This window comes from Microtus ochrogaster, unplaced genomic scaffold (assembly GCF_000317375.1).
Source record: "Microtus ochrogaster isolate Prairie Vole_2 unplaced genomic scaffold, MicOch1.0 UNK48, whole genome shotgun sequence".
Lineage (NCBI taxonomy): Eukaryota > Metazoa > Chordata > Mammalia > Rodentia > Cricetidae > Microtus > Microtus ochrogaster.
Window position 1 is genome coordinate 192,348 of NW_004949146.1, and position 15,569 is coordinate 207,916.

The window sequence follows — 15,569 nt, forward strand, 5'->3', positions numbered from 1 at the left end:
TTTTTTTTTTTTACAAATCCACTTTTATTTATTTACTTTTCATTGGTTTAAATCTGGGATGGGTACAGCATCACACGGATTCTGTGTCCAATGGTTTTTGCAGGAAGGTTGCTTCGGAATTTGGAACGGACCATGCCACTGTTTCCATGGGCCCGAGTTACTTTCTCCCAGATCACTCTGGTTTTGTTTGGTTTGCCTCCAGGTGTCACTGTTTTGTTCTTTGCTTTATACACATAAGCGCATCTCTTGCCCAAGTAGAATTCAGTTTCATCTGGGGCATAAACGCCTTCAATTTAAAGAGAGCCATGTGCTCTCTCTGGTTCCGGAGACCTCGCTTATAGCCAGCAAAAGTGGCCTTGCACCACAGCCTTCCAGACATATGTCCTTTAGAAGTCCTGTTCCCAGCAGGCCTCCACAGGTGCCAAGAACTTAAGTTGCACCATTTACAGGTAATACGGTACTGCCTGTTTACTGCCAAGTCTAAACCTTAACTGCGCTGTTATTATGGTAATTACGGCAGTTCCTGCCTGAGGTCAGCACAGTTCAGCATGGAGTAGCCGCTCCTGCCTCAGATCCATTCGGTGCCCCTGAGCTGAGCACAGTTCCAGGCACACAGCAAGTCCACATTGGCACCGCAGTCAGCAGTTTAACTCTGAGACTGAGAGTGCAGCACAGAAACTCTTTTCATCCAAGTTACAACCAAATCTGACACACAGAGCACTGTGTAGTCTGAAAACACCTCTCTGGCAGCAGGAATCCGCCATGCTCTTCCGCCTGCCTAAGCCTGATTCTGCCATCTTCCCAGTTGTAGGCGGGAAGAGCTGAGCCATCGGAGTGGTCTCAGAGCACTCTCCTTCCGATCCCAAGCGGGAACACAAACATCCAGTCCCATAAAAGCCTTTGAAATGCTTTAAAGCCAGAGTTTGCACTGGCGGCACAGTCCTAGGGAGCCGCACTTTAAAATGACGCAGGTTTTTTTTTTCTGCTGCTGTTGCCGAATCAAGAATTCTCTCTATAGCACTCCACCAACAAACAGCAAAAATCTGTGTTAAACTCTCTCTCCCTTATTTTTAAGCCTTCTCAGGTTTTTAAGTGGATTTAGTCCATCACTTCGGGCGCCACTCGTAGTGAGGTGCTGCGGGTTGCATTCCACCACCCAGCTCCCGCCACTGCCCCACGTTGGGCACCAAATGTATCGGCGTAAATAAATGCAAGGCCGATATTAAAGAATATATACAGCTTTAATGTTCAAATAAACTTACAGAACCGAGGTTCCCACGTAGCCGTTTCACAGGAGGCAGGAAAAAAGGGACGAGCCACCTCCCACGTGCCCAATTTATCCCTTACGCATTTGCCCGGGGCAAACCCGCCCCCTAAAGGGGCTGACTTAACCCTACACCCAGCTCTTTAGTTTTCTTTTTCTTTCCTTTTCTTTTCTTTTTTTTTGCTAAACTAATGTTTGTATTTAGTCCATTGTTTTTTTCCTGGTGCTCCCTGACAGTGCTCCCTGACAGTGTTTACCAAAACTCTGCACTTCCCCTGACACTCCCAGTTTTGCATAGCAGGGAAGGGTATGGGAAAATGCACAACCAGGAAGTCAGGTACATCCCATCAGCTAAAAGTTAACTCATTTCACATCATTTGCTGGTCATGAGTAGCGGGGTGAAGGGTTATCTAAAAGCTGACCCTCAGTTTGCAGAGGGCCACTTCAGTCTTGCAGACAGAGCTATCAGTTGTAAAGCAAAGTAATCCACTGTTAATAGTTCATCCTTAAGCTGCTGAGAAAGCTGCCGACAGCCTGCTCTCATTCTCCTAGGCTTACAACTTTGTATTTCTTTATTTCTACATTCTTATTTCTGGAATCTACATTTCTATATTCTTACTCTTGGACTCTTCACCCAGCACTAACTAGGGAGATGGAGACAGGAGCAGTTTGACTGGACAGAAAGAAGAATATAAAGGGTAAGAGACAAGAACTCGGTGGAGTGTGGAGTCTGAGGATTCATGGAGATGATCTTGCCCTTTCAGTCTGAAGATCTGGTAAAGGTAAAGGTCTTTCTAGTGATTGGCTGCTTTGCTTTTCCGATCTTCAGGTTGAACCTCAATATCTGTCTCTGGGTTGCTATTACTTGTGCAACATACCCCTACAATAAACAATTTAGGAGAGAAAGAACTTGTTTTAGCTTTCAATTCCAGGTGACAGTCCATCACTCCTGGGAAGTCATCGTGAAAAGAGCTTGAAACAGCTGGTCACATTACATTCCCAGTGAATAGTGGAGAGAAATGGATACATGTATTCTGCCTGATTGCCTTCTTGTGATCAGTTTGGTTTCTCCACTCTTAAAAGGTCCAGGATCTCTTGCCTAGGGAATGGCACTGCCCACACTGGGCACGCTCTTTTCATATCAGTTGACTTGGTTAAGACAATCCCTACAGACATGCCCACAGGGCAATCCAAAGCAGACAGTCTCTTGTTCAGACCCTTTTCAGATGGCTCTAGGATATGCTAACAGCTAACCATCACAAGCACATAATGTCTTTCTTAGCGACATTGGCATGGTTGCTATGCAATGCCACTTCAGGCAGTACATGCTCTCAACGGCTGAGCCATCTCTCCAACCAAGTTCCCTCTTTTAAATTCTTATGAAGCAGGAGGTAGCAGCATTTTTTAAAATAAATAAATAAAGACGCACATAGTACTATTTTAGCCCTTGCTGACCATAGCAAGGAACTTTGGAACTTTGGTTCTGTTTTCATGGCACAAAGTCAACCACAGAGAATGCGTCTGTGACTGAGTCTGTTGCAGTAAACTTACTTTGTATAAACAGGTGGTGGCTAGATGTAGTCCATCAGCTAGTCACTGATCTGTCTTATAAAAAGCAAGTGTGGATGTCTCCTTTGAAACCAACCCTTGTAGTGTCAAACTATCATTTTCTCATGATAGTAGTCCTATGCTATTTTCAGAAGCAAGGTCCTTTTTCAAATGAAACATTATAACTTTCATCTAGCCAAGGGCTGGAGAGATGGCTCAGCAGTGAAGAACACTGGCTGCTCTTGCAAAGAACCCAGATTCACTTCTCAGCATCCATCCACTCTGCCACTAACAACGAGCTGTAACTCCAGTTCCAAAGGGTTTGTCGCCCACTTCTGGCCTCCATGGGTACTGCATGCAAAGGACCTGGCTCTGCAGTTAAGATCCTGTGTGTTGAGTGTACCAAGACAGCCAGTCCCAGAAATAATCTTTTCTCAAACTGCCCCTAGCTTTTTCAGTCGTCATTGACCAGAAGAAGTCATATGGCTGGTTTGTGGAATATGTGAGTTCCTGGTTCATCTGTGTTACCTAACAGTCGATCACAGGTCACAGGCGGATGGATCCTCGTGCCTACACAGTTTGGGTGGAAGAGATACTAGGATTGACCCAGGCACTATCACAGGTCCTTTGTTTCTGAAAAAGAAAGTGTCAGGGGCAGCTCCTACTGTAACTGGTTACAGTGGAGAAGAGAAAGTCCTCAAAACAGTGGGTGGTGTTTCAGGCAGACAGAGCAAGTATTACCCATTTTCCCCAGGCCAGGCTTCCCTCACAAGATTGAATACAAGCTTAGCCAGAGCTAGCCCCTGTGCCTCTATGCCCCAAGTACTTGTTTAATGTCCAGAGTTCAAAGGCACTTTCCCTAACAACCGAATGTGAAATCACATCCTGCTTTCCCAGGCCCTGATGCAAGGGACGAGAGGCACTATATGCCTGGTCCTTCCCTGGGCCAGTATCTGATTGCCATCCAATTACCTTTGAGACTCAGTGCTGAGCCCTTAGATATGTTCATGAAGCCTGGGGGTGGCTTTCCATGCCTCAGCCAGAGTTGGCATCGCTAAGCCACCTGAGAGGCCACCTGAAGCTTCCTGTGTTCCAGTAGCTTGTGGCCTCTCCTCTGGGTGTCCAGCTTACCTTGTCTACCCCTAGCTATCATTTTTAACCAGCTTGTTCTTACTAAGTTTCTCTGTCCTCTTCTCTGACCTGGGATCCTTGTGGTGGGACTGTCCTGCTCCCCATGACTTCTCAGAGGTGGCACCCCATTTTATTGTTTTGAGACAGGGTACCATATATCCCAAGTGGGTCTAACTTGTCAGTTAGCAGAGAGAGGATGACCTTGAACTTCTGATCCAACTGCCTCTATTTCAACAGGGCTGGAATTACAGGTCTGCGACACCGTGCACAGTTTATACCGTGCTGGAGTTCAAGCCCTGGGCCTTATGCAAGTGTTCTACCAGCTGAGCTACATCCCCAGCCCTTCCTTTTGTTTTTGTGAGACAAGGCCTCACACTGTAGCCCAGGCTTTACTGGAACATATGGGAGTTCACCTGCCTGAGCCTGTTACCCTACCTCCGCATGCTGGTACTATAGGCGTGAGCCACCATGCCTAGTCTAGAGGTCCCTTAAAGATAAAGTTGCATTGTCTCCCAGGACTACCATACCAGGAACAAAGTCATCAACACATGAACCCTTGGGGGACATTCCAAGCCTATTCAAACTTCAGCAACCATAAAGCAGCCTTGATTTTCCCTCCAGATGTCTGCACTGGCAAATATCCCCCAAGGGTCCACGCTAACAGGGAACTGCAGGCTCCTCAAGCCCTGTCATTAAGGGCTGGCATCTTACTCCATTCCCTGTTGTACTGGCTGGTGGGGAGGCTGGTGCACAAATGGGCAGCCCAGAAGGAGCCTTCTCCCACTTTTCCTTCCTCCAGGCTTGTTCTTTCTGCTCGGGAAGCCAGATGCTTTGCGGTTTAATTACATGCTGCAGTTGGAAGTACAGAATGTCAGTGCTGAAAAGGAAGGACCTCGTTAGAGATAATAGCTACCAGCATTTATTGAGCGCTTACTCTGTGCCAGGTGCTGTGCCAGGCACGGCCTTATTTAACTTTGCAGCATCATCTAATCTATGTTCTGCATAAAGAAACGGAGCCTTAAGAGGAGCTACAGAGAATTTCCCAAAGTGCTCTAGGTGCTGCTTCATAACACAAGATATTGGTTGATATTCAGGAGTGCTGCATCCCAAATCCCCCGTAGGGAACTCCCAAAGCATAGCACGAGCTTAAGGTCCAGAGAAGTCTTGCAGCAAAGAAACCTGTTCGGGTCAGTGTCTCATGTTGCAGACGTTACAGAATCGCTGCTCCAGAGAGGACAGTTTGAGAGCTGCAGATAGTGACCAACCTCCTCTACAGTTGGGGTCATGAAGCTCAGACACTTTGGGGGCAGACCAGACAAAGACCTTGGGCTTCATGCTTTTCCATGCACAGGGCACAGGAAAGCAGATCGCAGCTCACCTGGTCCACACTAATCTGTTTTTGTTAAGAAAGTTTTAGTGAAGAGTTTCTGTGTGTGTGTGTGTGTGTGTGTGTGTGTGTGTGTGTGTGTGTGTGTGTGTACATGCTTGTGGAAGTCAGAGATCAGCCTCAGGGGTTGTTCCTCAGTCACTATCTACCCCCACTTTTTGAGGTAGGGTTTTTCACTGGTGGGAACCCACCAAGTAGGCTAGGTTATCTGGTCAGTGAGTCTCAGGAGTCCTGTCTCTGCCTTGCAAGCTCTGGTATTACAAGTATATGATATGTGAACATGCCCCCACCTTTTTAGAAACGTGGTTTATAAGGATCAAACTCAGGTCCCCACACTTGCAAGGCAAGCACTTCCCTAGGCCATCTCCCCAGCTTAGTGGAGGAAACATTCAAAACCCCAGAGAGGAGGGCTGACTTGTCCAGAATCACACAGCCAACCAAGAGCCCAGCAGAACCATATTCTAGATCTCTGCAACTCTACTTGTAGGGATAATTCATTTGTATCTTAATAAATAAGACTTGCCTGAAGATCAGAGAGTGAAACAGCCGCCCTGGTCAGCCTTACAGAGCAGGCAGTGGTTGCACACACCTTTAATCCCAGTAGCCACACTAGTTTGCCATAGAAACCGGGAGGTAGTGGTGCACACCTTTAATCCCAGCACTAGACTGGAATATAAAACGGGAGGAAACAGCTCTCACACACAGTCTCACTCTGAGAGTTCTGGAGGCAGAATTGCCATTTCGGACTGAGGTCGAGGTAAGAGCCACTGGCTGGCTGTTTTGCTGACCTTCACGTTGAACCCCAGTATCTGTCTCTGGGTCTTTATTAATCACGCTAAGTCTAATATTTTATAAAACGTGAACCAACTGGTCATGGTGTTTCACCTGTTATCCTGCACCCATAAAGCTGAGGCAGGAACATCCTGATTTCCAGGTCAGCCAGGACACTATAGCAAGACCTCTCTTCAATCAGTCAGTCAGTCAGTCAGTCAGTCAGTCAGTCAGTCAGTCAGTCAGTCAATCAAGCCTAAATCAGACAGGTGGCAGAAGGTGAGGCATAAAGTCCCTCATACCCATGACAAATGTATCTGCTCTCCATTTTGCAACGCTTATATTGGTACTGCCCCTTTCCACAGTCTGAGGGCCTCCCTCTCCCCTCTACACACCTGCCACAGCAGACTGGGCACAACCCTAGTGCCATCATTGTGTGAACAAGGGGCGAACAAAGCAACTAGTGTACAATTCTGTACCCAGTGCAGTAAAAACTGTCATTGGCTTCCCTCCCGTCTGCCAACTGGAAACGTGAGGTCATTTGGACAGGAACTGGGCAGAAGGCAAATTTGCCTCAGGAAGAGCTCGCTAAGTAATGAATTGTGTAAACAGGAACCAAGGAGGGCTGCTTGCAGCGCTTCACAGAGTAAACTCCACTCAAGGGCTCTCGGCCTCTCCCAAGTGCACTGTCTTTCCATGGTCAACCGTTTACTTTTTTTAAAGGGGAGAGAAGGGATGGTTGAACATGCAAACTAACTTGGTCTAACCTCTGTTACAATAACTCTTGTGTGCATAGAACATTGTATTTAGCCTATTTACAGCGTAGTTTCCAGTATCTGCTCATGAGGACATTCTAGTTTTCAGGGTGAGGCCTAACCCTGATGGGCCACACATGCCAGAGAACTAAAGGTTCATTCGAACAGATGCAGGACAGGACATTGCAGCCTCTGGGTGGCCCCTGGCAGTTCCTCTTGGGGACCAGGTTGTCCACATGGCCCTTCCAGATCTGAGGGATGCAGTCTGTGGCTGAGGTAGAGGGTAAAAATAGTCCCTTGTGGGTGGCAGCTTGGCCCAAAGGCACCTGCTTCCTTCTCTCTGGAGGGTGGCAGACAAACAACTGTGGCTTTCTGAGGCCCCACCCCACACCTTGGACTTCCCATCTTTCCTTCCCAGTGACATAGATCTACATATCTCTCCGCCCACATACATCAAGTGCTGGAAAGAGTGTGGGCTTGCTTGTGAGCATTATGGGTTTATATACTGTCTGTGACACACTGCCAGCTACGACCTTGTAAGATTTGTCTTCTAGGTCTCTGGAAGTAAGGGCTTCTTTCACCAAGGCTTGCATCGAGAGTTCAACAACAGTGAGAGCTGCTGATGCATTTGGTTTTGCAGCCTCCGTTTTTCTTCCCTCTCACTTCTACCAGTTGTTCATTTTCTAGCACATTCTCCAAGTTTGGCCATGAGGAAAGTGAAAAAAAATGGAAAGGCCAGTGTGAGGGATTGAGGTTCCTGCCAACAGCCAACTGAGGGAGAGTAGTAGTTTGAATGAAAATGGCCCCATTAGACTCAGGGAGTGGGCCTATAAGGAGGTGTGAGCTTGTTGGAGGAAGTATATCTTTGGGGATGAGCTTTGAAGTTGCAGAATCTCAAGCCAGGCCTAATGGTTCACTCTCTCTTCCTGCTGCCTGTTGATCCAGACGTAGAACTTTCAGATACCTCTCCAACAGGTGTCTGCCTGCATGCCACCATACTTCCCGCCATGATGATAATGGACTAAACCTCTGAACTGTAATCCAGCCCCAATTAATGTTTTCTTTTATAAGAGTTGCCATGGCCATGGTGTCTCTTCACAGCAATAGAAACCCTAACTAAGATGGAGAGATCTGGGAAGCTAATCCTTTTGCCCCAGCCTACCTTTCAGATGACTGTGGCTTTAGTCAAAACCTGGAAGGACTCTTGTAAGGAACTCTGTGCCAGAGCCACCCAGCCTAGTTACTTCCAGATCCAACCACCCCAGGGCTCTCCTCCCTCCACTGTGAAGTTTCCTGCTCTGCCTGCCTCCAATCAGATGGACACAGGCAACTGGCTAACTCTTGTCCCAGCAAGATCTTAGTGAATAGCCTAGATCTGTCTTCAGTCAGGTGGGGTGGTCTCTTTTCCTTTCCCCAAACCCAAGCTCTCTTTTTCCAGGTCAAGGGCAAACATCTCTGGTCCCTCCTTCCACACTAAGTTATCCAAAGAAATCTCCCCAGGGATGGTGGACGGGGTCGGGAATAGGCAGGAATAACTGAAAGCTTATGGACCGAGACATTGGCCATGTATGCTGGTCATGCTCACTGGAACAGGCATTGCCCTGAAAGGTCCCCTACTTTCTTCTTACTCCCACCCTTTTGTATCAGACAGCCGGGCTTCAGCTGGACGGAGTCAAGGACATGGACTCCAAGTCCAGGTTACGCTCTGATCTGACCAGAAGAATGAGCGAACGATGGAACCAAGCATTTCTCTAAAGAAACCTTGCTGCCAAAAGCAAAGCCCAGACTGACTGGGCCAGATACTTGCAGAACGAAACAGCATGTTCGTTACAGGAGTCAGGACACTGCATTCCCGTTTGCAGTGTGGAACACAAATAGAGACAACGGGGAAGAGTTTGTGCTAGAAAATAATAACCCCGGACTGCAGGATTTTGCAGTTTTAGAGGGTCTCCCCCCCCAACACACACACTTTTGCTAATTCATCTTCCTAAACCGTCTACAATGACTGTTTCTATTAAACAAGCAAACAAGCAAATAAAAATTCCCCCAAATGACTTAATTTTAATGAATGTATTAAGTAGGGTTGGTGTGTGGGGCCTGACATAGGGTAGGAGACAAAGAGCTCTCATGGCTGTGACACCCTTCAGCCAGGGAAAAGCTGAGAGGCTCCAGCAGGGATAGTATGGCACGGCCTGGCCACCCAGAACCAAGCCCGGTGAAGTAGGCAACGTGCTCCTTAAATGAAGTGGAGAAGGGTTCCAGATCGCCTCTGGAGCCACAGTTCCGGGAACCTGCTCCTTGGGGCAGCTTTATTTCTAAGCAGAACAAAACCGCAGCTGCCCAGAGTGAGTCAAGGTTACTTGGCCCGAGGGCGGGAGCTGCCCAAACGTTTTGACTCTTTCAAGCCAGCTTTGCGCAGGCTGCACGCTGGGAGGGATTCGTGTCCCCACAGTCTGGGCTCCGCGAGTGGGCTGGAGCAGGGAGGGGTAGGGCGGGGCGGAGCTCGGCGGTTGCCAGGGGCGGGGCGGCACGGCTGGCGTGGATCTCCGTGGGCGACTGCCACGCACTGTTTGTTGGCTCCCTCCAGCTCGTGCGCCGCCTGTTGCTCTCTATTCCCGGCCGCCGGTTTCCCGCCGGGGAGGTAGGCGGACCGAGAGTACCAGCGCGTGGGTTGCCTCCCGCCTTCCCTTAGTCCCAGCTCAAGGGTGATCAAGGGGCCCCCCGGGCGTCCCCGACAGCGCGGACGCTGCCAGCTCCCGGCGCGCCCTGGACCGCGCGCCCAAACTCCCGGGCGCTGCGCCGCGATGAACGCGAGCTTCCTGAACCACAGCGGCCTGGAAGAGGCAGGTGGTGACGCCCGGGCCGCCCTGGGGAACCGTAGCCACGGGCTGGGCACGTGGCTAGACTGCTGCTCCGGGGGCGCACCGCTGACCGCCAGCGACGGGGTCCCTGCGGGGCTGGCGCCCGACGAACGCAGCCTGTGGGTGTCGCGCGTGGCGCAGATCGCCGTACTCTGCGTGCTGTCGCTCACCGTGGTCTTCGGTGTTTTCTTCCTGGGCTGCAACCTGCTCATCAAGTCCGAGAGCATGATCAACTTTCTGATGCAGGAGCGCAGGCCCTCCAAGGACGTGGGCGCCGCCATCCTGGGACTGTACTGAGCTCCGGCCGCCTTCGCCAACGTCGCAGCACCGCGAGCAAGGGACCGCAGAACATCTGCCTGGAGGCTTTAGCCCCCAGCCGTGGTCAGCGACGTGGCTCGCACCGCCCCAGCCTGAACATCTTGGGACTCAGCAGCAGCAGAGTGCACGAAGGGACTATCACTCCGGGCTTTCACTCTGTATGCGCTCCAGTGGGGGTCGGGAGCGCAGGGTTCGTCACAGGTTTTTTACAAAGAGACATTCCGGGCAGGGTGGGAGTGAAGCGGGGGGGGGGGGGGGGGGGGGGGGGGGGAGGAGGATGCAATGCGGGGTTGAGGTCACTCGCATAAGGATTTCGGGCAGGTTGGTGGGGGCTGATTCCGAGGAGGGTGCGGGAAGAGTCTCAGATTTAGCAGCTGATCTCGCATTGTATCTGAAAATAAATTTTGTAATAAAACCATAGCCGTCGGGTTTCCTGATACATCCTGTTTGTAGTGTGTGTGTGTGTGTGTGTGTGTGTGTGTGTGTGTGTGTCCGCGCGCTCGCATGCTGAGGGGAAGGGAGGAAGCGAATAGTGTTCTACTTCTGTCCCTAGTTTAGGGGGCAGACAGCCCTGAAGCTCCTTGGGTTCTCAGACCAAAGCGAGAGAGAAAAAGGAATTGGTTTTTGTTGGCTTGGTTTTTTTTTTCTTTTTCTTTCTACAAAGAACTGTTTTTCTTCTACTCCTATGGTAGAGGAGACAGGTCCTTTGGGGCAGTCAGACAGCTGGTGAGATTAATTAAATCATTGGAAATTTTATTCTTCTCCATAAAGTGGACGTGGAAAAAGAAAGGGAACGGAATCCAAATGGGGGATGGCTGTGAATAAAATAAATATATCAGATAAGTTAATTTGGGTAGGTAGGGGCTGGATCTCATAAAAATTCTAGTCTGAGCCCAGAAGTCCCATCCAAGAGCTTGTTTTGCCTTACCCTTTCAGGTAATAGATGGGTGGCCTCGGAATGAGCCCCTTAAATGGCCTGCTAACACTATTTCTTCTGTGCACTAGACCCTCCCATTAAGAAATGCACCCTCCACTCTCTGTTGACCTGAAACCCCCTTTTGGTGGGGACTTGGTGCTTACTAGCCAGAAGGAAGTGAAGGGGGGCATTTGCAGCAAGTCTTAGCTCTGAAGAACAACTGTGCCCAGGCCATCTTCCCTCCAGTTTTTTGACCTACATGTACCCTCTTGGCCAGTCTCAGGCATAGAGTACTTAGAAATGTTTCTAGGGAAAGGAGAGCATGCCCCGCCCTCTCCTCTCCACATGGGTGGAAACGAAGGAGAAAGGGAGAGAAGATGGCTGCAGCCTTCTCTGGCTTTAGAATGGGAAGCAGGAGGGACCGTCTCTCTTTGACAACAGTTGGGGTGAGGAGGAGGTGGCAGGGAGATTCTTAACAAAAACGAAAGTGGCAATTGAGTCTGAAGGATGCAGACTCTTCCTGTCTCCCACACAGTTCTGTGGAGTCACAGAGATGGAGCTGTGTCCCTTCCTCCACCCTGCCATTCAGTCACATACCTGGGGATTCATCTGTAGGATAGACAGGCCAGTGAGGCCAGGTACCACAGAGCCCTTGTCAAATATCTGATACAATCCCCCTCACAGCATCCACAGCATGAAATGAATATTAGGATGCTGATGATTAGCATTGTCTCTGGTAGCCTATCAGATTGGATGGGGAGAGGCTGAGAAGATGGGAAAACTTGAACACTGTGATTCTGGATTCTTGGCATGAGTTAGCACAGGTACCTAGAGTCTGGGGCACCTAGTGGCCAGAATAATGCCACTCAGACCACAGCAGGGAGTCTCTTTAACTCCCCCTAAAGAAGGAGATGGGAGATTGGGGAAGAATAAGGGCTTCAGATGTCTGCCTGGCCAGGTTCCAGTGAACAACAAGAACTTCCTGGTACTAATGTGACGAGAGGGAGCTGGTTCAAGAGTTCAGTGCTTAAAGTCACCAATAAAGGAAAGCCTTAGCGGAGAAGCCTTGCAGAGGCTCTCTCACTGCAAAGACCTGTTTGAGAAGTATCCCTCTGTAACCCAGGTTGGCCTTGAACTCAAGATGCTCCTGTCTTCGTTTCCTGTGTGCCAATTTTACATGCATGCAACAACACTCCAGGCTTACCATGGATGTCTGGCTGCCCATTCCACAATGTTCAAGCATGCATTCATAGGAAAATTGCATGGGTGCTTGTTCACACATGCAGGTGCATGCAAAAACCGGACTCAAGGAAGAAAGGGCAGGCAGGCACAGATTCCAGGAGGGGAAGAGGAGCAGCCATGTCTGTGATCATCCTTACTCCTGCAGCCCCCAAAAGGGGGGGTATGATTAAATTTTGTAACCCTCAAACAAGAGGAGGAAGGATTATGGGAGGTAGAAACCAGTGAGGCACGGTGCTCTCAAGCCTTGGGACTTTGGGAGAAAATTCTTCCTCTGTCCCCAACCCTTGTGCAGCAAGATTCTCCCCATGAGGCTGGCTCGTGATACAGGGGCCACATCTCAGGTGGTCTCAGACTCAGCAAGGAGGAAGGCAGAATCCTTATCTGAGGAATCCTCACTGTTCTGCTTCCTGGCTCTGTGGCTGCAAAGACGTAGCTCAACTCTTCTGCACCTCAGTTTCCTTGTCTACACACTCGAAGTGGTAGGACTCAGAGCACCTGTGACATTCATGTGGCATGGCCAGCACAGGGCCTGACACCTGAGGGACAGCCAATAAAGAAAGATACCAGCATTACCATTAACTTTATTTAATGTAGCTCTTTTTCGTGGCGCCTCCTAGGCGGTTGGATGTGCGAAGATGAAGCTGAATATCTCCTTCCCAGCCACCGGCTGCCAGAAGCTCATCGAAGTGGACGATGAACGCAAGCTTCGGACCTTCTATGAGAAGCGCATGGCCACGGAAGTGGCTGCCGATGCCCTGGGTGAAGAGTGGAAGGGTTACGTGGTCCGAATCAGTGGCGGCAATGACAAACAAGGTTTTCCCATGAAACAAGGTGTCCTGACCCATGGCAGAGTGCGCCTGCTGTTGAGTAAGGGGCATTCTTGTTATAGACCAAGGAGAACCGGAGAGAGGAAGCGCAAATCTGTCCGAGGATGCATTGTGGGTGCCAATCTGAGTGTTCTCAACTTAGTTATTGTAAGAAAAGGAGAGAAGGATATTCCTGGACTGACAAGATACTACTGTGCCTCGTCGGTTGGGACCTAAAAGAGCTAGCAGAATTCGAAAGCTTTTTAATCTTTCTAAAGAAGATGATGTCCGCCAGTACGTTGTTAGAAAGCCTTTAAACAAAGAAGGTAAAAAGCCCAGGACCAAGGCACCCAAGATTCAGCGTCTTGTGACTCCGCGTGTTCTGCAACACAAACGCCAGCGTATTGCTCTGAAGAAGCAACGAACAAAGAAAAACAAGGAGGAGGCTGCAGAATATGCTAAACTTTTGGCCAAGAGAATGAAGGAAGCCAAAGAAAAGCGCCAGGAACAGATTGCCAAGAGGCGAAGGCTGTCCTCGCTGAGAGCTTCTACTTCTAAGTCTGAGTCCAGTCAAAAATAAGTTTGTAAGGGTAACAAATAAATGATCAGACCTTGAAAAAAAAACTTTATTTAATGTATGAACTCCTTCCCCAGTAAAATGGAACTGGCTCTCTGAAATGAGAATCCTGAACAGGAAAATAATAACAATTCATATTCATGCCACGTTTTGCTGTTTTCAAAGTTCTTTCATAAGAAGAATGGGAACACTTTTTGAGGTCCCTAATTTGTGAAGCACCGACTTCTTATCTTACTAAGGAAGGCTTTATCAACACTCTCATTGTACAGATGAGGAAACCAAGACCCAAAGAAGCTGCCCGAGACACACACTAACACCTTGCTGAGAAAGAGGAGCAGATACCCTCTCAGTTGCTGTTGTGGGCAAGGAGATTGGACTTGCTCACGTTCATTCTCTCAACTAACATCAACAGCAAGTCTACTGTGGTCCTGGGCCAGGGGTCTGCAAGAGTCCATTCCCAGCATGCACCAACACCAGTCCTGGGATAGGGCAGCTGGAACCCAATCATGTCTTCTATGCCCTGTCCTCTGATCCTGGAGCAGGGGACAGTTGGGAGCGCCACCACCCACATCTCCAGTCCCTCCCCACTTGCCTGTCAAAATTCCTCTGGAAAAGTAGACAGCTGCCGTCGAGCCCCGCCCACCACTGATCCCAGCACCACATCGGGTCAGCAGTAGCCTGGGGTGACAGAGCTGGTTTCAGAAGAAAAGAAGAGAGCAAGCGAAAGAGCCCAATGTCTGCCACCAGTGACCTCATCCCCCAGCTGATGGTTCTTTGATGAGCAGAACTGTGTTGGAGGGTGACAGGATGCCACCACCTTTTGCTCAAAGCTGCCATCCAGCCAAGGGTTCCAGCCACTGGAATCCTCATCCTGGGATCCTTCTCCACCCCCACTTCTCTTGTCTTGACCCAGAGCCAGGATCCGTGCAGGAACATCTTTCCACTCTAGCTAGAGCAGGAAGCAAGAATAAGAGAAGGAGGAAGAGAGAAAAGGAAAGGGGATAGGAGAGGATAGGAGGGGAGCAGGGAGAAGATGGGAGGGGGAGGCGAAAAGGAGAGAGGAAGGTGAAGCAAAGCAAGCGGCCCAGAAGGAGGCTCAGGTCTCCCCTCTGCCCTGCCAATGCCCCACCTTCAGAGTTCTGTCTACACACAGGTCGGCCAACCACAGCTGCTTCCAGGTCTGCTGAAAATAAAGAGGCAAAGCAGAAGCATTGAGGGGGATGATTGAGGTGGTCCCATCCCTACCTCATGGCGCCTGTGTCCTCTGCCAACCACATAGCCTTCCGGTGAAGAAGACCTTTCCTCAAAGCCAGGCCCGGGCCCTCTCCTCCATATTCCATACAATGTCATCCCTTGTTGGGGAGGAAAGGCACCTTAAGGGGTGTAGTTCGACTCAGAGAACAAAACAAAACAAAAAGAACAAAGACTGGGCAGTGGGTTGAGGGTTAGGCAGGTATACACATAGACACGGGGCTTGGGACTGAAGAGACAAGCCTCAGATTTCCCGGATGCCAGAGAAAGCAGCTCACCCTGCTGAAGTTTGAGTCCCCTCATCCATAAGCACATTAGCTGACCTCCGGGAGGGTGAGAAGTGAGAGCTCTCAATAGCATCGCGAAGTAAGTGAAAAGATAGATTTTAAAGTGTCCACGCATCTCTGCCCTGATCCACATGAGGTTCAAAGACAACTGAGGATGGGGTTAGTCAAGGTGGCATGAGGTACTGAACCACAGAGCCCCAAAGCCTTGCTTGGGTCCTTGAACGTTAGCTCAGACCAGTGCGTGCAATCTGTGGAGGTCACACTCAGTGTGTTTTTTCTTGTAAAATTATTCCACAAGGAAATTTACATTTACAGCAACAACAACCACCTAGAGAATGGGCAGTAGTAGCCCCAGCCCTTCGGCCAGGAAGAATCAGCGTGGATCCTTTGCTATAATTCCTTTTGTATGTTTAGGGATCAAAACAGCAAAAATTGGGCTTTTTAATTTAAAAAAA

General features: G+C 49.5%; 1 protein-coding gene and 2 pseudogenes across 1 annotated transcript; 2 read left to right on the forward strand and 1 right to left on the reverse strand.

Annotated features, from left to right (window-relative positions):
- Positions 1-47: 47 nt before the first annotated feature.
- Positions 48-379, reverse strand: LOC101997607 (annotated as a pseudogene).
- Positions 380-9,381: 9,002 nt separating this feature from the next.
- Rprml (reprimo like) lies at positions 9,382-10,271 on the forward strand. The gene has a single exon (XM_005369384.2). The coding sequence runs from the start codon at positions 9,661-9,663 to the stop codon at positions 10,012-10,014; it is 354 nt and encodes a 117-aa protein (XP_005369441.1). The 5' UTR covers positions 9,382-9,660; the 3' UTR covers positions 10,015-10,271.
- Positions 10,272-12,791: 2,520 nt separating this feature from the next.
- LOC101998203 lies at positions 12,792-13,623 on the forward strand (annotated as a pseudogene).
- Positions 13,624-15,569: the final 1,946 nt, after the last annotated feature.